The following is a 22,396-nucleotide window of genomic DNA, read 5'->3' as shown; positions in this document are numbered from 1 at the left end:
TGAAGAGATCGAGAACTTGATTCTCTATTAATGAGTTTCAGTGGAAACTAATCCCTGGAGTGTGTGTGGGAAAGTGTAGAATTTCCATCTGCAGTGACTAAGCAACAATTAACACATTTGCATACAGTTTGGACCTAACGTTCAAATTGAACAATAGCTTCAAAAATTAGGAAAATTAACTTTTCTAGAGTATTAGTATGTAGAATCATACGCTTTTAATTGAGAAGTGATATAAAGACTAAAAAAAGGAAATACTGCTTTTGCCCACCGGAAGTGTGGATTTAATGATAATAACATCGCTATTTAATACACTTATGCATTTAAATAATTTCAGCACTTTGCAAAAAATTCTCATAATTACAGTACCAGTCGAAAATAGACCTAAAAATAAAAAGTTGGCTTAAGATCAAGAGTGTGTAAAACTGTACGTAAATCTAGACAAAGGGTGGCTACTTTCTAATTGAACGTTAAAAATAGAATTGTTTGACTCTTGATAGAATTTGAATCGACATTTTTTTTTGGTCGCAACATATTTCCTATATTTCCACTTGTTTTTTCATAGTTTAAATAACTTTATTATTTTAAAACATAGTAAATTATAATAATAATGAGTAGGCGTGGCCACTGGCCATATATTTGGCTGGTTCTGTCGTATATTGTCGTCAATATATCCGTAATTCATCTGAAATATAAAGTTGCATATGTGAAGTTGATCTACCGCTTATAACCGAGAATAAATACATATTTTAAAAGCAAGAAAAAACATTTCCTATAATCAAGCTTCCACATTTTATTATATCTTCAATTCAAATAGGCTTGATTAAAATCTGGTGTTGCACATCTTGGCAAGATAAATATAACACAAAACAGCTATGTACTGTTCCCCAGATAATGATAACTTACATCTATGAATTTTTTTTTTTGACAAAACGTTTGAAAGGACGTTGAGTTGTATTGAGCCATCCTGTGTAAGTCTTCAGTTTGTGTCTTAAATTTCATAGCTGGATATGAATTTATTTGCTGAATAATTAATTCATCATTGACATAAATATCAACAATTGTGGATTTACCAGTCAATGACTGCAAAAACCATGGAAAGGTAAACACCGGAAACAACCATATAGTCACCATTTTGCAGATTAAGAAATAATTGCATGTTTTACCACATACACACAGAGTTTTAGATCAGTGTAGCATTGTTCCATGTATGAAGCACTTACAATGTCTTTTAGTAGATACGCCAATCTACATTTCCAGGTACTGATAGCATGTTGTTTCTATGTTAGTCTTCATCATAAACGCACATCTGTTCCAAGTGTCATAGATTTAGCACCTCTTTCGAGCAGAGACTCGATATTACTGTCTGGATTAAAGCAATTTAAGTTCATTTAAAACATCCACAAGAGACAAACATCTTGGTTTCATTTGGACATATTTTTGCAAAGCACTAGCCATCAGATCTGAAATGAGATATTTTGGAACTTCCTTGTAGATTAAATTCTAACTAGACTTTCTGGGGCAGTTAATGTGTGACCATAACTTGGGTTTATTTGTTCTGCCTATCATTTTCATAACCATATACATACACACAAGCCCCCTTTTCACAGTTTTTGGGGCATAAAGGCTGCTAGTGTGGATATATCGGAATGCAGCCCAAAAAAATTTATTCAAAAGAACATTTTATGACTTCCATAGAGTAAACAACTTAAGAGTGAAATATTTAAGTTCAACACCCTCTGGAATTCATGTCAGATCGCACACATACATCTCAAAGATGTCAGTTTTAGACCTTTTCTTCAAAATCTAGTTAAAATCTGCTAAACATCTTTAAAAGATCAGATGCGTCTTCCAGATGAAAAACACATCAAACAGACATCTAGTTGATGTAAATGAGCTGTTAGGGACATCTAACAGTGGCTTGCTTGTTAAAGGATAAATGAACTATGGAGACAATATTTTAAGATCGCAAGCTTCTCCAAGAGCATCTCTGTGCTTATCACCACACACTTAATTATATATCCACAGAGAATCTATTCTTCACAGGAGGCACATGTTAAAAGATGCTGATAGCTAGTCCAAGTGGGAAGAAGCAAAATCCAAACATAATCCAAAGCATAATTTTGCACACACAAGTCTGTTTCTAGGCACCCCTCCCCCCTCCCAACAACCAATCTATGCAGTATTTATAACATTCATGTTGTCCAAAAAGGAGGTTATATTGCCGGTTTACCCTCATTACAAACTTAACAAGATTTTATTATCAGCAGGCATCAAAGTCCAAGAACAAAGTCTTTCATATCACGCTTCAAACTAAAATTCTCTTTATTATTAATATTCTTTTATGGGCTCTTGATAAAGATGCATGCGTGAAAGTAAATAAAAAAAAAAGCTAAAAACAAAGGGCCTGTTTGTGAGCCTTTAATAGTCACTGAAGTAGCCAGGGATGTGCGTTGATGCATTGTTGGTTTCATGTTTATGTAGTTTTTGTTTCAGTGCCTGTCCTTGAAAGATTAAAGAAACTCAGTTGGTGTCCATGTGATCATCCAGGGACTGTGGAACTCCACCTAGTGATGCAGAAGGGGTGGATTTAGGTGGTGTATCAGCGTCTCTGCGTTGGTAAAAGAGCACGTAGGCCGCTTTAGTCTGTGGGGAACAAGAACAAATGCAGCACTCAATAAAACAGTCAATTCTGACTTAATGTACAAGCCAATAATGATTATACCAATTACTCTTCAAATGTATTGGCCAACGTTTGGCCATTTTGCTATTATCGGCATTAGCCGATTGGTTTAAACGTTAGTTTCCCCTTATGCTAGTTTGAAAATCTACCAACGGATAATGCACATTTTATACTTATTATATGTACAAGCATTATATTGGCCATCCTTATCTCCAAGATGTCAGCCATTGAAAAAGCCATATCGGTCGATCACTAGCCAGTTCATTTGTTGTGGAGAGGACATAATAGTTTGGAGATTGTGTAAGAGTGATTCATTAACCTCAGAAATATTGTATGACTTCTGGGAAGTATTGTTTAACTAAAAAGACAAGCAAGTAAAGAGATAAGGGTCTCACCACAATCTGATCCTCAGAGGTAGCGGACACACTGCTGTCATCAAAGTAATACCATTTTCCATCCATCTTGTTCTTGCCATATGCAGTGTCTGGAAAGAGGAAATGAGAGTTTATTGTTAACTACTGAAATTTCTTTATCAAAACCAAGCAAAGAAATCATTTCTGGGTACAATTTCAGGAAGGTGCACAGTGACATACTGTATATGTAAATGTGTAACAGTTTCTGTAGAAACCTATCAAACATATGATATCTAACTTAGTTGCAAGGAAGAATAAACGAGTGTGACAAGAATAATAACGGCTGTTGTCACAAGCAGTCAGCAGGCAAACTAATGAAATGACTCGAACAGCAAGATAAGAAAAGGAAACAAGACTAATAAGATTGTGATTTTACCAAAGGGTTATAAAAAAAAAAAGGTGAGGCAAGCAATAAGAGTGACTTACAGTGGCCTCCGCCCATTCCTCCATAATGGTTGGAAACAGCAATGAGGTCATAGACATATGGGTCAGCTTTGGGGTCACAAACAAACTCTGACATGGTCAAGTCCCTGTGTGAGATAGTTCATATGAATCCCCACTAATATTAGTAAGCAATACATTTCTCCAGTTGGGATCCTGTTTAATTCAACATATTTCATGAAAACTAAAGTCTAGGTAGTCTATAGTCCAGAGATGAATCCACAAAAAAATAGTAAAGTATGGTTGATGGCATGGCTTCACAATTATGAAGATTTTATTTCCCTTGATATTCGAACTGAGAGTCATTTTGATGGAATTTACATTAAAATATTTATTTTGTGTGGAGCATCTGCATGCCATATTTATTATGTAGTCTACATGTCCAAAATTAGATTACATTTATGTTTCAGGATTACTTTGTCACAGTTTTATTAATTAATCAATCTTCACATTATTCAAGTTTAGAATAAATAATACACAGAAAGCAAGCAACAGACATGTTCATGATTGGTTACAATGCTCAACTTCTGCAAAAAAACAAGTTGTAACAAGTTGAAAAAAACACCAGGAAATGGAACGCTGTAATTTACGCTTATCACAAGTTAATTGTGGGAGCTTTACTTGTAATTTCAATTATTTACCTGACTAATTGTGCAACCCTAGCTGATGAAATGTTATGCCTATACTTTACAACTCAATCTAATTTCTAGATCAATATGCCAATCTGGAGTTCTGGGCACCAGTTCTGTATCAGTGTACTCAATTCACCAAAATGAACAATGGATGGCATTGTCTATGACTCAGGTTTCTCAGAAACTGACACCACACTCCATGCAAAACTCCCTGCTCTCTTTCCCGTTTCCTCTTCAGTAATGTAACCCAAAGCACTTTCAAATGGGCTGAAAAAGCTCATTCCAATTATATGACAAAAAGAAAAAACTATATGTGTGCATACAAAAATCCATGTTGGCAAAATGTGGCATTTAGCAAATGAAGTATGAATTTACAGACTGTTGCAAAAAAGATTTCTTGTCGTTTCTTGATTTCTATGCTAGTCAAATCGCAGTACTTAATACTGAAAAACCCTTGCATCTAATACAAATTTCTACATCATCCTCTAAGTCAATAGCTGGCTTCCTACTGAATGAGAGTATGAAAACCTTTCTGGTAAATTTGGCACCATCTGGTGGGAAATTTAGAGTTCTTTTCCATATGCACATACAGTGTAATTGGGTTAACACATGTTAAGTGGTCCAACAAATGTTGCTTCACCATTTTTAATTTTCCTAAAAAGTTTTTTTTTATTGGAGTGAATACCTCTATGTATTGGTATTGCAAAACCACCAGTTTTTTTATTTGACTTGGTTTAACCATCTTTGTGTCATAGCGCATGACAAATTTTGGCTATACAGATGTATACGGAAACCTCGATATCTCAGCTCAGGATGGTCCTAGCTCCTAGAAATAAAAACTGATCTCAAGAGCACATTACAAGGTACATGGACATGTATAAACATTTTGCACATTCTTGTTCCTTAGTCTTCAGTTCTAAGTCCTAATGTAATGATCAAGATTGCTACCTACCTACCTACAACCCCATTTTCAGGGGCTCAAAAGTTTACAAAATCAACTGAAAAGCTGTTTCGTGGATGGTTCCCAGGATATGTAATAAAACATTAAGCAGTTAAAAGTTCTGGTGCCGATTCCAAATGTGGAATTTGCATTTGGAAGCCATTGATCTAAACTGTCATTATGAGGTCCAAAGAGCTGTCAATGCAAATAAAGGTGCTTATCAACAGACCATGCATTTCACTTGCTGAAGACAACTGAAATAAAGACCCACAAACAAGCAGCAACTTAAGACAGCTGCAGTAAAAGCCAGACAAAGGATCACTAGGGGAAAACCCAACAATTTGGTGAGGTCCATGGATTCCACACTTCAGATAGTCATTCACTACAAAGGATTTTCAACTAAGTATTAAGAATGTTATTTATGATTCTGTTAGTTTGTCCCATTACTTTTGTGCACCTAAAAATGCGTGGTCTGTATATAAAACGTGCTGTAATTCCAAAACCGTTCAACCAATCTTGATGTAAATAACTTCACTTTAATGCTGACAGTCTGCATGCAAGTCACATTTTGATTGCTACATTTTAAATCCATTGCGGTGGTGTACAGAGCCAAAATTATGAAAAGTATCTCACTGTCCCAATACTTATGGAGGGCACTGTTTATACAGTTACTCAACATAACCAATTAATAAGCATACCAAAACCAGATTTTTTTCATAAAACGTGTGTGGAACATGCCCGTGCAAAACTTGCTGCCACAATTCCAGGGCATTGTTATGCAGTTGCTAAAGAGTTCATCCACTCTAAACATAAAAAAATATGATGCGAGTGATAAAACCCAACAGAACCAAAACCTTCCAATTATAATCAGCGAATGTTACACACTGAGTGTAGATGGCTTAGATGATAATAATGTAAGTGTTCTAGTTATTTGTTTACAAGACATCAGAAGAAGATCTGTTTGGGATAGAAAAAGAGCAGCAAATAACCTTTACCTAATGGGAAAGTCCACGACAGTGTCAAGCTTGTCTCTCCAGCAGCGGTTGTAAGAGAACCGTTTCAGATGCACAACAAGAATGCGTGGAAGAGACCACAAGTCAAACTTCTTAGTGGCCTGCTGGTGCTTCTTACATGTGGGGCAATACCTGCAGATGAGCACAGCAGAGAAGATACACATTACCACTCAAACTGCAAGTGCAGTCTACTGTTAATACTTTGATCAATCTGAACAAACCTAAATGTATAAGATAATAAGCAATGTGTAATGTTTTGAGTGTGTTCTCACCAAGGGTCATGCTCTCCTAAGGTCTCCATTGTGGTGAAGAGCTCAATGCATTCTCGTAAAGCTACTGTGGTCTTCTTCTTCTGTGCATGCAGCACATTCTCATGTTTGTCATAGGCCTGGGGAAAGACTTCACATTAATGTCTGAGGACACTAGTGTGAAAAGCTATTTAGTGCACTGGTGAGCATTACCTCAGCTTCCTGGTCATCGTAGCACAGTTTCTTATTGTCTGAGTCCCAGTCAATGGCTACTGTAGAATGAACTGTAGAAATAGACATTGATCAGTTTTCATCAAAAGGATGCATTCTCTCTTTGTGAACAAAATGAATGTGAAACACTTTGCAAAGAATCACAATAAATGCTTTTTCACTATCGGGCCATAGCAAGCGAGGGCGATCAACTGGTCAGCCTGAGCCAATAGCCTCAAATCTCAACACCAAAATCGATCTGCCTTCTCACTATTGGGACAATAGCCTTGCAGTGTTCCCTTACAAATAACACACCGCCCTGGTGCCAACTTCACACACCCCGCCCATTTTACAAGCAAGAAGGAAATTTAAGCGGAGGAATCAGACTCTGGAAACTAGCTAGCCCTCGAAATGAACACAAATTTGTACGTTTTTTTCCTGAACCTGTACCGTTATGCGCTGGATATGCAACTTAGCAAGTTCAGTGACAAGATACTTAATCACATCTTCATTCGGTAGACACAGTCAGTCTGACGTTGCACATTTTCATCAGCCTAAATATTTAGAAGAGCCCTGATTTCATCTACTGGCCAGTACAGACGATTGTCCATTCTCCACTGCTCTGTTGAGGCAAGCTGGTGGCTAGATATAAAAAAAAAATTGGGAAATGAGCATCTTGGTGCTGAAACCTCAGCCTTGACTCAGCAAAACTCTGCCTCTGCCTTTGACATTAGGCCTGCAACTAATGATTATTTTGATAATCCATTAATCTAACAATTAATAGAACGATTATTCGACTATTCAGCGATTACTGCAATGATTATCATTAGCTCTTAATTCAGCTTGTGCCCCGACTTAAACTGTAAAATGTGCTTACTAATGAGGAGAAAAAAAAAAAAATCACCTTTTAAAAATACTTCTAAATGACATTCAATGAATTAAGGAAACTTTTAAAGTTTATAAAGTTTAATTCAGTAAAGAAATGCACTGCAGAAAATACTATCATCATCAAGTGTTTGTCTTTTATCCATTTAACATTGTCTAAAAATCCTTAAAAACAAATACATTTACTTGAAGCAACATAATATATTAAGACTTGCTTTAAGAGCACGTATCGTAAATAAGCATTTATTTTGTATACAAGTACTTTTTCACTTGGTTATACTTCTGTGAGTGCAGTAAAGACAAAATATACTTGTGTACAAGAGCTATTCTCTAAAAGGAAGTTTAAATATTTTACATTCCGCTTTTCAGGCGTATCCTTTAAAAAAGATATATTTATATATTTAAAAATATTTGTATTTTTAATATTATATTTAACATACTCTGAACGTATTTTGTTGCAGTGTATAATGGTGCGAAGACTACCCTCTCTCACCTTTCTGTTCACTTCAATCCATCTTTAACTCTCGCTTATTAATAAAGCTGCATATTTCCAATTTTCTTCACAATAAGAAATGCACAGTGACACATATATTATGATACAATAAATCGTGAGCCATCATGTTATAATCTAGCTACATTAAGCGTGCACACTCGGGAGAGGAGCGTCCCCGCCCCAGAGTGTGCCTCAGCCGGGTGCGGTTTCAATCTCTCCCCATAGATCGGGATATTCGTGCAACTCATTGAAGAGACGCTAACCGCACAAAGAAATGCCAGTTTCGGAGATTGTAGTTACTGTATAATATACATATGATCTGTTTTCATATTATTTTAACTTTAATAAAAGCTATAACACATTAAAGGAAACACCCCGGTGTTACATCTTAAATGCAGTTATATTTAAAGACCCTTAACACACAAGTTTTGCTTCAGCTCCACTTATTACACAATGGGAGCGCTTTTGCATTTACTTATTTTGTTTTTTTACATTATAATCCCTCATACTTTGCGATCTACATCATCTGAAGCTGTGAAAGTTGAGTGCATCTGGACTGTAAACAGTGTAATTCTTCCTCTCCTCAGTCAGGCACGAGCTACAGTGCTGCTCTCGCATATCATCATTAGAATTTCATATGATCTGATGTTATGTTAAATGAGATCAAACAACTATTCGACAACTAACATTTTTGTAAAAATGTTTTATTGTCGATGTTGTTGATAATGCCATCTAATCGTTTCAGCCCTATTTGACATTGACTGCACCTCAATCCAAGGGTAATCAGTGGCCCAGGGAGCTTGGCATTTGGCACTGAGGAAGCCCAGGAGTAACAATGAAGCCCCAGAAGTGACAATGGGAACTCAACTGACCCACCCTCATTTGGTCCGATAGTGGAAACATGGCTATTCATATGTAGTGCTCAGGTGTTATCAATTTTATCTTGTATTGAATATAAAAAGATAAGTTACTTGTGAGTTTGAGAAGGTTGCCGTCAAAAGGTAAAGAGCTGATGTTGGCTGTGCCATAGGAGTTGACCATGCTGAAAGAGAAGAGTTTAGGTCGGGAAGAAATAGATTTCCCACTGTTGTTATTGGATCCATTCTCAGATTCAGAGTCCTCCTCTCCATCCACAGGGTCTGAGTGGCTGTTTTCAGGTTCTGGACTCTCCTGGTGGTCCATGGCTTCCTCTTCACCTGAAAGTGTGAACAATGGCAATTGTATAAGCAAAACATGGTAAAGTTTGAGAAACAAATAAACAGGCTTTGTTCCACAACCTAGTGAGGTGCCTAGGCAACAGAGCACCTAACTGAAATGGAACCTCATAAGTAACTGAATTAGAATGCTGCACATAGGCATCACACAAACAGCACTCCACACTCAAAGCACACAGGAGACCCAATTGATTTCAACAGTTTGGCATTAGGTTAACATGTTGCCAAGCAAATGACAAAAAACAAAAATACTTAACACTTGCAAAAATTTTATAAAATAGTCCCTTTGTAATTAAAACAATTTTAAATCAACATTTCTCTTGATTTTTCCCACTGAGCTCCAAGGTTATTTTCGTAAACTGAAATAAAATAAATTTCAAAATAAATGAAAAACTAAAACTGAACAAAACTAACAGCAGTTATTAAACTTAAAATAAAAATTCTCAAAAATATATATTTTTTTTGTAATCAACAAGCTCTCATCACATGGTGGAAAAATCTGACCAGCGTGAGTGCGTGTGAGTGCGTGCGTGTTTGCGATATTTTCATCTTCAGAGCCGCAGTGACATACGCTATTGGGCTGTTTAGGTGAATACCTGCAGATGCTGCTGTGGCATGTAAAGCTGATACTGAAAGATTGGTATATGAAGACGTCTCAGACATGAATTATGACTGGTAGGAAGTCTTTATTTAATAAACAACATATAAAATGTCAACAATCTTTGATGAATACTTTAGGTCCTACTGTGGCGATGGCTGGCATACTGGGGTAACAGGTGTAATACTATGGCAAAGGCACTAGCGTGTTGGTGCATGTAAACAATACACAATCTAATGCAAATATCTTTCAATCATCATCGAGTTGCTATAACAACTTTTTTTTTTACTGATTTCATGTGGATTCCATTCATAGAATAAAGCATAATATTTCTAGAATATGCAGCGTCCAGTGAAAGATAAAAACTGTTCAATAAACCAATACAAATACCAGCGATCACATTGAAAATATTGACAAACCATAGATTTTCATAATCATCTATATATTCATGACATCTTTCAATAGACTAAACATTATTTTTTTCGCTTTACACAGAGTTTATATGTATAGATCTGAATGAGGAAGTCTGTTCATGTGTTCTCTGATGTGATACACTTTTTCTTCATGTCCATATTTGGATCACAGCAGCCTCTGGCTTTGTGGTTGAATGGATAAACTATATTTAACAGACGACCACTGATTTCAAGATTATACCTAGATACGCATCATATCGTATGCAGTAAAACATATAAACAAAAGTGACGACGCACCCATCGGTACAGTGAGCATTAACAGTTTAACAAGAATTCATGTTTAACATAAATTTGAGATCATTTGAACTTTTCATACAAACATTTATACTTTTGATTTGCAGACCAGCCAACCGTAGGAAAATATTTTGAGTATAACAATAGTGCAACGCTTAGTTCACATGCTTTTTCAGCACTTTTTGCAGCACATTCCCCACCCACCGCCATAGCAAGTTATTAAACATATAAATTGGCTATGAAGAAAACAAAACAATCATATATACTTAAGAAATTTTAATCTTTTACTCACTTGCACTGGGCTATATTTTAATATACAGTGAAAGTCAAAAGTTGAAGTACACCTGCTTATAACCATTTTTTTTTCATGACTAATATTTCATTGATACTTTGTGAGGATATGTGTGCTTATACAAACTGATAACCATAAGTGAATTGCATAGAGTTATTTAATAAAAATGGAAATAATTTATTTTGTATATTGTAAAAAATATTTTCATTTTCATGTATTTCCAGAAACTTTTTTTGTGATGTAAAAAACTGTCAATTCTTAATAAAACCCAAAATTCTGTTCAGGTGCTCATAATTAAATCCACTTGTATAGGCACACATCATATAGGCCTAATGAAAAATATTAAGCTTATTCAATTAAATAATTTGCTAGGAATGTAGGCCTTTGAAACTAGAGGTATAGCTACATTATTACCTGAAGCTCCTTGGTGGCAAATGTAAAAATTGTAATTGCACAATGTGCAAAATGCATGATTTGGCATTTTGAGGGGCAGAGACACAGCCATAGTTCCTGATACTTTGTGAGGAACTTCTGAGGGGCATAGACTCGCTTCTTTTTAGGTCTGCTTCTCTCTCTCTCCCTGCCAGTTCCTCCTAATCTGATGTCATGTTTAACTGCAAGGCGCATACATCAACACACACACACACACACACACACACACACACATACATACACACAGGTAAATTTGTAGGTAACATTATATATGCGGCATGTGCACTTTTTTTTTTCCATCCTGCCATGATCTGCTCTGCTCATTACAGTGATGGGTTTGCCTGCAATAATAATTATAAATACAGTACTATGAAAAGTCAAGTTTAACAATCTGCGACACACCGACCATGTAACTTAACGTTACTTTGCCAACTTAAATGCTTGGTGAACAAGTAAGCTAGCTTGTAAATTACATAATGTTAGGTTAATGTTACTAACGTTAAATATTTTCCCAAGTTTGGCAGGTATGCGTTAACGAAGTTCACAATTTGAACTTTTCACATCCACTCCAGCCTGTTTACCTTTGCAAAGGACTAAAAGCACCATCCTCACTTTTTTGGGACTGTTGAATCTCAAACCATTGTGTTATTGTTATTATGCACAAGTATGCTGATTCTAAGTAAACTAAGCAAAACGAAACCATTGAATATTTGCAGAAAGTATATTGTCAAATTTGCCAAGCTTAAATTTAAATGTCTTGCTTTGGTCTACACACTGGAAGTGTTCTGTAAAAATTAAATGCATAGGTTTACAAAATAAAAACTAAACTTAAACTAACAAAATCATGAATGAAACTAAATAAAACTTTGAAAACGATATAAAATAAAAACGGATTTGAAAATGCAAAACTATAATAACCTTGCTGAGCTCTTCACAATGAATTGTGGAAATGCTTTCTCTGCAAAGGATACATGCGATGCTTGCTTTTGAATTTATCTGAAAACCTTCCATAAGGGTCATCAGTAATAAAGTGTATCTATAATGCCTAACTAGGTTTTGGCCACAGCCTATTTTCTCCTGATTTATATTTGACTGCGACAAATGTATTTGAGTGTCTTACCATCACAAACTCCATTGGGGCCATTACAGGTTCCAGAGTGATTGCTGCTGTTGGATGTGGCACTGCAGGAAGCTCCGTCTAAAACAGGACTGCTGCAGCCACTCAGCTCTTTGCTGTGACTGGACACTGAAGCTATGCATTCTGGTGATTGGCTGCTGCTAGAGGATGTAGCTGAGGCAGACGCTCTGCTCTCTGAAACGGTACCCTGTGAACGTTTAACGTAACGTCTAAAATGACAAAAATAAAATTAAAAGGTCAATCAAGTTTAAATGACAGGACAGTGTTTGTCTAGATATGATTGATAAACTCTGAGCACCGAACAAATTGCTACACCAACCCGATCCTTTCCAGCACACGATCATATAGGGTATCAACGGTGAGGTTGTGGCGTGGGACGGTTATAAGAAGAGGCTGACCGAAAAGCATTGCGCCAGAAGAGCCTCCGCTGTGCTTAGAATGCCTCTCTCTGAAGTACACTGGCAGATTCATCCTCTCACTATCCTCCTCTAACACTTCATAACTATAACAAAGACAAAACAAGTAAAACACCACTCAAAACAAACAACTCACCTGCAGAAGCAAAAAATACTGAATATAAACAGAAAAGATGACTTGCACAAAGATGTCGTCCTTCTCCGTAATCTGGTTGAGACCATCATCGCGTTTGTAGATTTTATGAAATCTGTGATTGTAAACATCTGCCACAACCATCTAGCGGAGATAAGAACAATTCATTTCAATTGATTTCTAAAACACATTTAAGCACATTATGTCGCCAAGTTAAAGGGATAGTTCACCCCAAAAGTTTATTTGACATGTTCTAAAGCTGTAATTTTTTTTTTTCCCCCCATCTTTTTCAAAAAGAGAAACCAGAAAGTCCATACTGCTCTTTTGTGAATGGAGGAGGACAAACTCATGCGCTATATTCCAGGTCCATACCAAAGTGTAACATGCCAAAGCACTGACAAAGAAATTAGAAGGCTTTTCAATTCTTAGATCACAAAGCTTACAAAACTTTATCATGGATTTACTGCAAACTAACTGTACATGGTAGTTGTGCCAGAAAAACCTTTCTAAATGCATTTAGACTTCTTTATATAGAAACCATAGTTACTAACCATGGTAGTGAGGAGCCATGCAGGGTTTTAGCTATGGTTACCATGAACTATCACAAATAACATTGTTAAAACTATGGCTATTATGGAAGATCTATGGTGCATTTTCATAATTACTGGCCAAGCTATCAGTGTTTATCTGTACTCTTGTAAATCTCTCTGATTGTAGGAAAATGTAAGTTGTTTTGTTTGACTTCAGAAATTCCAAGAGATTCCTGTAGTTTGATGAATTGAATCTGTAAAGAACCAGCTTATCCACATTGTCAGAATATTACAATTTAGCATATAAAAATTAAGCACTTATTTTTCCCCACAGCTGTTACTGTTGTTAATATCATTATTTTCATCTGCATCCCAAGCTCAAAATCAATGCTGTACAGTCAAATGTGCATTTCAATCTCTTTTACTACTGACACTTTATTTTTGGGTGTTCTAATTATTTTACTCGTTTTAGTTTTGTGACTTACGTACATTCAAGGTATTCATTCAATTTATTTCAATTTCTGTGTTCCCTGGGAAATTAACACATGATCTTGGTGTTGCTAGAACCAGTTGAGCTACAGGAACCAGAATATAATTATTATTATTTTTTAAACCTTGTATGAGATATTCAATTATTAAAATGCCTGTATGTTACAATACGTGCCAATGAACTAGCCGCCCATACATCTAGATGTCACACAATGTACAGTAGCCATTCACAAGGTTTTTCTGTTGTCGAAAACCTCAAAACAGAAAAGTCCTTTTCCCCCTCCCAGTCTTAGCAGTACTTTGTCACATATTTTACTTCTTCATATTGTTTTTTATTACTGCTATTACTCACCAAATGATTATTGAGAGCAGTCTTAACACTGCAAAGCTAGCACAGAAGCCACACCTGCTGCTGCATTTACAAAGCAATTACATTAACGAGAAAGTGTATCATGGGTTCTAATGTTATTTTTGTGAAAAACACTTTGCCAGCTGTATTGATACTGGTGCACAGCTGACAGCACACTGATTGTTAAGGCAATAATGTGCCAGCACGGTTCCCAGATATTCAACATGCAAACGTCTTTAGATTAATTTTGTGGTTATTATGAGGGAAGTATTCTCACAAAATTTTACAAAAATAACTACTCTGAATCTGAAAACTAATTCGTTCCGAAAATGATATTTTTGTATTCTGAATACGTAATGAAGTTACATGCATTCCGTTACAGCCCAACCCTGCGTATATTAACTTTGTCTTTTCTTGAGCTAGACAGCATCCGTCCCCATTCAGTTTCATGTTTGGAACAACATGAGAATGAATAAATGGCTATTTATTTTTGGGTGAACTTGCCCTTTAATCAAATTCACAGTCAATCTTAAATAATGGAGATATGGATTGTTAGGTGGAATGTTGGGTGCAGTTAAAGTCTTACATTCTCTGAAGGAACTCCAGATAGTTTGGCCAAAGCACTGCACAGGTCTGCTACTACACCCATTTTGGGAACCACTACACGAAACTGGAAAAAATACGTATAAAAAGGACCTTTTAGTTCCAATTCTGGACTAAAACCTGTATCAGTTTTTCAGGGAAACGATTCTTACTTGCATGGGTCTGAACTGCGGGTCAGTGCGAACCAGAAACACCTCCATAGTGCGGTCTTTCTTCATGGGCAGGGGCAGTGTGAGGTAGCAGAAGGGGTCAAAGGTGACAGAAACTTTGAAGCACTCTGGGCAGACCAGCGTAGATTTGAACAAGCCATGGAAGATGTCCACGATTATGGAATCATTCCGTAACCGGTGGTTCGCCCATGCTTCCTTAGCAACAATCTACAAACAAAATGACACAAGAAATTAGGGGCTACATTCTTCAAATGAATATTTGAAAGGCCTTAAGAGGGAACCAAAGAGGGTCCTAGATCAGCAGTCTTAGTTCTTTAAGCCTTACATGAAGTCATCATCACTGCAATCATTCTGAATGATTACTACTTTATGAAACTAAGAAGAATGGTCAAAGTCAGCAGAAGATCTGGACTGGCTCAGTGGTTTAGCAAAACATGAGGGGGGATCATTCAGGTTTGAGGTTTACCTCATCAGGGCGACCCTCAGCATCTCTTAGGGCTAGGTAAGGCTTCTTCTTAACACGATTAAGGTCCTCATGAAGGCCATCTAGCAGAAAGGCCAGCAGCTCCTGAGAGTCTTGTTGCTGGTACCCTGAGAACTGTGGGGCAAATCGACCCACCTGTGTCTGGGTCAGAGGAAAGATAAAGGTTTCAAATTTAGATTAAGATGTAAGGCATGCATTAGGAATGGCCAACACTTCCATAAAAAGACACATTCACAGACTCACTTTAAAAGTGCGAGGAGCCACATAACTGCTCCGACTAAGCCACATCTGTTTGACCAGATCTGCATAGGCCTCTGCAATCTCCCCTCGCATCCCTAATGGATTTTCCCGGTTGATCTCTGCTTCATAGCAATCCTCGAGGAAATATTCCGTCAGAGGGGGAGTGTTGCTCAGGCACTGAAATATTAGAGAAGGACTGAGAAACCAGTCTAAATAGAACAAGATGCACTCTATAAACAATTTAAATGAATTTAAACAGTAACATGGAATCAAGATTCAAATCTTAGCAAGAAGAAAGTTAGAATGAGTATTTGTTTGCATACCTGGAGAGCTGAGTTCATGAAGCAGGTGTTGCCCAGGTTACTCAGACCGCAGAGGCCTGGCTGAGCAGGTGAATCTCTGTAACTGTAGGAGGAGCTGTAGGAGTTGTAACTTCCCAATCTGTAAAAGTAAGGTGGGTTAGCATGGTCCCCAAAGATGGATTTATGATCAGTTAACATGGCAACTGAGACCAGTAGGACCATAACATTTGTTTGCTTGGGGAACAACACTAGAAAACTGACAGACAAAAAAAAAAAAAATGGAAATAAAATTAGTTTCAGTTCCCTTTTAAAAATCTCCAAAAAGGAACTAAACCCATTACGTTGATTAAAGCAATAAGCCACTAGAGTCTGGGTGTTACATTGATTTTTACCCTGGATAAGTGGTGTTCTTAAATTGGTCCTAAAACCAGCTTAAATGTGGTAAAAACACTAACACACTGCCTCAATTGGCTTATTGCTGCCATAATTAAGTGGCAACAGCAATATGTCATCAATATTAAATAGATAAATGTATTACTAATTAGAATCAATAAGCAATTCTTTAACCAGGTAGCATAGCACATCAGGCTATCAGTTTATTTGTTTACAGTTGACAAGCAACTTGGCATATTAATATAGAACTCAACTGATGGGCTGGTTAAAGGTGAGTTTATGTATAAGTGTGAGTTGAAACAATCAGCTTTAGATACTTGTTTGAGCTGACCTGTTCCCAGAAGTACTGTTGTTCAGCATGTAGCCAGAGTTGCTATTGCTATCACCATTTATTATTGTGGAGGAAATGGTGGCAGACGAATTTGAGGAGAGTTTGGGGGAGGTTGTATAATTACGTGAAGTGGAAGTACTGGACCTAGGAATAATCAAAACAAGATGATTAGTGCCGGTAATGTTATAATAACAGTGTAACTGATTCACTTAAGGGGTGACATTTTTTTTTTGGCTTTATATGCAAGAAAACACCTTTACAAACAAATGGAAAAGTTAATGTTGGCAGCAATGGTACCATCAGGTCATAATTTCCAGATAAGCTATTTATAAGTGTTAAAGATCATTTAGGTGTGAGAAAGGCCTTAAAGGCATGTGCTTACTTGGAATGGCTGTTCTGTCTGGGCCATGTGCCATCCTCATTCTTCTTCTCGATAACAAGCACCTTTGGGGAAAATATCAGTGAGATGACATTCATGTTGTGAACTCATAAAACCAGTCCTGAATTTCAATCAGTCTAAAATCAAACCAAAACTGGAATGGAATGTAGTACATTGTTTTACCTGGCCCTGAAAAAGCCCTACATCCTGTACAGTGCTGTCAAGCTTGTTAAGTTGTTCATAAGTGTTACTCATATATTTATTCCAGAGTCGAGTTTCTCTTTCTGATGGGATGTCAAATAAAGACCTCATCTCCTTCTCAATAGTATCTATGAGGGGAAAAAAGAGAGCAATGGAGGTGAACAAAATATGTTGGAGCCATTTAAAATTTAAAGGTCTTAGAACAAGAGATTCTGATAATAGCAACAAACGCTTAAAATTAATTAGCATCTTTCATTACCTAGTCTTTCTTTTAACGGTCTAAATTCTACTTAATGGTTGTTACAGTGCAAAAAGTAGAGTAAAACTTGGATTTTGATCTATATATCTATTTTTTTTTTCTGGAAAGTGTGTACATTTTACATGTAAACATGTCACACCTATAGTGTCTGCTTTGCTGAAATGGCGGGTGACGACTTTCTCCATGTTGTCATTTTCACACAAGTTCAGCTCAAGCAAATACACTTCCACTTTACAATGCTTCACAAACATCCCATGCTCAACCACCTGCAAAACATTTAAATAAACAATCATTAAGAAATGGCAATTGCAGGAAAAAGACAACAGAAGGCTTTCCAAACTAAGCAGTCAGCGTCTCAATATGAAAACTTTTACATATTCGTAAACCTTCTCTTATGTAACTTTTCAACACAATTAGAAATGATAGGCCGATATATCATTTTCAAAACCAAAAGCCTTGTCAATAGTGCACAGTACTAAAATTTTAAATATAAAAATTAATTTTAATAATAAAGAACGAACAGTTAATTTAAATTCAGCAATTTTGTGTACATCTTATTTGCTATCAATTAATTGCATTACCCACATGGTCATCGGCCACAATGCTGTCTAAATATTAGTATCAGCTATCAAAAAAACAATTTCAGTCAACCACTTGCATTTATCACATAAAATTATCACGCTCATTTAAATTGGTGATTACTGGCATCTCCAAGAATGGAAAACTGATGCGAGGCTTTACGACAAAGACAATATGAAAAGCATTTTACAGTGCTCATCATTATAATCTCAAATCTGCTTTAACACTCAATATAAAATCTATGCTGCATTTCACATAAGTAAAAAGGGGTGTAACCTTTCTAATGATGGGCTTCTGACCATCCAAACAGCCATACCAGCTGACCAGTGTATTCCAGGCCTCTGTAGGCATCAACACATAGTCTAATTCATCTATGAGATGTTCTTTCAGCGTCTGGGCTTCATGATCTGTAACAGAGCAAAGATCAATAAAAATAAAAAACAACACACAATTAACGCCATTCAGCAGAATCATCTATCAAATTTGGCAATACTTGGCTAGGAGATTATGTGCTGCAACACAACTTAAAATCATTGTTGATTATTTTTAGGGATGTCATAAAATATAGATAATTGATTGGCACGTTAATTTATCAATATATTTTTGAGCCTAGACCTGACCAACTGAAGCAACCTCGGATCATGACACTAGCTCCAGAAGCTTGTACAGTGGGCACCATGCATGACGGGTACATCGCTTCCCTTCTTACCCTGATGCGCATTGCTTTGTAATAGGGCAAATCTAGACTCAACAGACCACATGACCTTTTTCCATTGTTCCACAGTCCTTAGCAAACTGAAGTGGGTTTTTCCTATTAACCTCACAAACAACTGGCTTTCTTGTGGCCACAAAGCTATTTAGTCCCAATCCTATAAGTTCTCTATCATTGTGCATGTGGAAATGCTCTTTCACTATTAAACATATGATTTTTAACAATGAGACTTCAACCGTTTCAAGGCAGTGTATAACTGAAGGTGTACATTACATTTTGAAAAAAAAAATCTTAAAAAAAAATCCTCCACATGCAGCAATGTCAGCTTTGCAGATCTTTGGCATTCTAACTGTCAGTATGTCCTAATACTCAGGTGGCATTTCACCCCACGCTTCCTGTAGCACTTGGCATAGATGTGGCTGGCTTGTCAGGAACTTCTCACGCACCTTACAATCTAGCAGCTAGACACTAGCTGATCCCACAAAAGCTCAATAGGGTTAAGATCCAGAACACTCTTTTCCAGTTATCTATTGTCCGATGTCTGTGTTTCTTTTCCCACTCTAACTTTTTGTTTTTCTGATTCAAAAGTGTATTTTTCCTTTGCAATTCTTCCATTAAGGTCTGCACCCCTGAGTCTTCTCTTTACTGTTGTAGATGAAACAGGTGTTGGAAGGTAGAATTCAATTAAGCTGTCAGCTGAGGACATGCGAGGCGTAAATTTCTCAATGCACTTATCCTCTTGTTCAGTTGTATCAGGGCCTTCCACATCTCTTACTGTCCTTGTTAGAGCCAGTTGTCCTTTGTCTTTGAAGACTGTAGTGAACACCTTTGTATGAAATCTTTGTCAATTTCAAGCATTATATATCCTTCCTTCCTCAAAACAATTATTGACTGAAGAGTTTCTAGAGACAGCCGATTCTTTTTTGCCATTTTTGACCTAATATTGACCTTAATACATGACATTATTTTGCATACTGTGGCAACTCAAAAACAAACACAAAGACAATGATAAGCTTCATTTAACAAACAAAATAGCTTTAAACAGTGTTTGATATAATGGCAAGTGATTTTCTAGTACCAAATTAGCAATTTAGCATGAATAATTAAGGATAAGGTGATGGCTGCTGGAAATGGGTCCCATCTAGATTTTATCAAAAATTACTTTTTTATTTTTTAAAAAGTGATGGGGTTTTTTTTTTAATAATTTTTTTTTTTTACATTAGTAACGTTCTGACTATACTTTGTGATCAGTTAAAAGCCACTTTGGTGAATTAAAGTACAAATTTCCTTCTGAAACTGCAAAATCTGTACATTAATCCAAACTTTAGGCCGCGAGTGTATATATTAAAATTCTGTCATTAACTTACCCTTATAATGTTCAAAACCTGTATTACTTTGTCTTCCATGGAACAAAAAAGGAGATGTTAGGCAGAAAGTAGCCTCAGTCACCATTTACTTTCATTGCATATTTTTCCAAGTAATGAAATCTGCCCAACATCTATGTATTGCATGGAATAAATTCATGCAGGTGTAGAACGACAGGTGAGTAATTTAATTTTCTTTCATATAAACTAGCCACACGGCTTTGAATCAGATGTTTATAAATATAAGCGTTCATTTTCTAAAAAGCCAATCGAAGATCTTTCATAAAATTGCTTCCAGCACATTACATCCAAAGTCCTATTAATAGCTTGTCATTTCCACAATACGACCTCTATCTACAAGAATGTGGTAAAACAAAGGTTGAGGCACAGTTCTCAACATTCATTACCTGAAAAGAGCCCAGAGTTGTCAATGGGTCCAGGGTACAGATTGTGCTCACCAACATTGTACATATCCCAGCTGTCGAAGCCCACATACTTCTTCCACTGTTTGAACCACCGGCTGTCAATCAAATACCTACACAAGTTGAACAATAGGTGGATGAGTGAATATGTCAGGGAGGAGAGGACAGAGAACATGCAGAGCAATCCTGAAAGCAAATAGCTATTGTGCTGTTACCCATCTACTAATATAGGAACTTAGTCAGAGACATTGCACATTAAAAAGTGCCATAAGGCAAAACTGTAATAGAGTGACATAAGCTATTAGCACCAACAGTTACCCTATATAGCGTTCTAGTAATTTCCAACATTTTAGTGCTTTGATGAGTCCCACTCTGATAGATGAGTAGTAAGGTCCATAAACAAAAAGTCTTATGATTTTAAGTCTATAATGAAAGTTAAAATATTGTGTGCTACCACCCTTACTTTCTGTAGTTCAGCTTGCTTTCGAAATAAAACTTGACTAGCTAGTCAGACACACTTGCCTATACTAACTGATTCAACAACATGAGATGTTATAAATGTTTTGCCTTTAATCTCACTTAACACCAAATATATCATGGAGTATTGTTTATTTGTGGTATAATATTTTCTGGTACCAAACAACATAGTAACTGGGTGTTATCCAGTGGCCATGACAAAGCACTCCCTTACAGTAAAACTGACTTGGTGGCTTTGACTTTGCCACAGCTTCAGAGGTACGAATTTCCTCGTTATTAGCCTCATTTAACCTCAAATGAAATTCGCGCCTCAGAACTCAAAAAGTGAAACCCAAACTAGCCTGGCTAAACTAGCATCGGCTAATGAAGTGCCTTACATGCCTGACGCTACTTTATGTAGCTTATCAGATAATTGATAACCGACAATACTGTGGTTTATTTAACAACCCGTCAAATACTAACGTGTCTGTAAACGTCTGACATGTTTACTTATTCCTGATGGAGACATTTAAACAGAATAACTGGTGTAACGGAGGCTAAAACAGAGGCTAAATTGGTTAACCTGTGCTAACTAGCTACTAGACAGCTTTCCCTAGCCGACATAATCCGTATTGTAGTAAATCGCACGCTTGTGTGGTGTAGACAGCTTCGTTCGATCATAACGGGGGCGATCTAGTTTGGTGTTAGCGGAGCGGGTGGCTGTTCAGAACCCCGGCTGGTGAAGGGATTTCGCGCAGCCGGTGTTTCTCCGTCTGTAGGCCTGAGCTGATGCCAACAACGCGTGCGTTCACTACGGCTTCCTTTAAAATCCCTTACCACTCTTCTCCTTTTCGAAGTGGCGTTTTCAGCAGCGTCCCGATGCTCTGCTTTTGACTTTCAGTGGACGGTACCGGCGTCTGTGTGATCACCGGCTTCTCGTCAGGGTCCGAAGCGTTACCCGATTCGGGTCCGCCTCCCTCCGCCATCGTGCAGCGAGTGAACCCGCAGTAATCGCGGGCACGCTGAAGTATATTCAGGGGACGCGCAGCGGTGGAAGGAGCGCGCAATCAAGCTGAACAAATTCAACTAGTTGTTTACATGCATTTGTGAATAGCGCTTTCGTGGTATTATTTAATCTGAAACGATGTGGGGCGGCCAGTTAAAACAAATATTACACATTCAGTATTTTAAAAACAACATCAGATGTTTTAATGAAGTCTGGAAGGAAGGATACTTGATCGTGCACAT

General features: G+C 37.0%; 1 protein-coding gene across 1 annotated transcript; it reads right to left on the bottom strand.

Annotated features, from left to right (window-relative positions):
- Nucleotides 1–784: 784 nt before the first annotated feature.
- LOC127646462 (ubiquitin carboxyl-terminal hydrolase 4-like) lies at nt 785–22,169 on the bottom strand. Its single transcript, XM_052130141.1, has 22 exons — nt 21,986–22,169; nt 20,678–20,805; nt 18,471–18,601; nt 17,755–17,881; nt 17,339–17,484; nt 17,159–17,220; nt 16,777–16,920; nt 16,074–16,191; nt 15,754–15,927; nt 15,493–15,651; nt 15,009–15,233; nt 14,840–14,923; nt 12,935–13,029; nt 12,656–12,838; nt 12,319–12,545; nt 8,927–9,151; nt 6,581–6,651; nt 6,392–6,507; nt 6,102–6,251; nt 3,520–3,623; nt 3,076–3,164; nt 785–2,643 (listed from the first exon to the last, which is right to left on the bottom strand). Exons 1-22 carry the CDS (start codon nt 22,132–22,134, stop codon nt 2,521–2,523), a joined length of 3,030 nt encoding a protein of 1,009 aa, XP_051986101.1. The 5' UTR covers nt 22,135–22,169; the 3' UTR covers nt 785–2,520.
- Nucleotides 22,170–22,396: the final 227 nt, after the last annotated feature.

The sequence above is a fragment of the Xyrauchen texanus genome, chromosome 7 (genome assembly GCF_025860055.1).
Source record: "Xyrauchen texanus isolate HMW12.3.18 chromosome 7, RBS_HiC_50CHRs, whole genome shotgun sequence".
Taxonomy (NCBI): Eukaryota; Metazoa; Chordata; class Actinopteri; order Cypriniformes; family Catostomidae; genus Xyrauchen; species Xyrauchen texanus.
The sequence above is the reverse complement of the archived record's forward strand: the minus strand, read 5'-3'. Positions and strand labels throughout refer to the sequence as shown.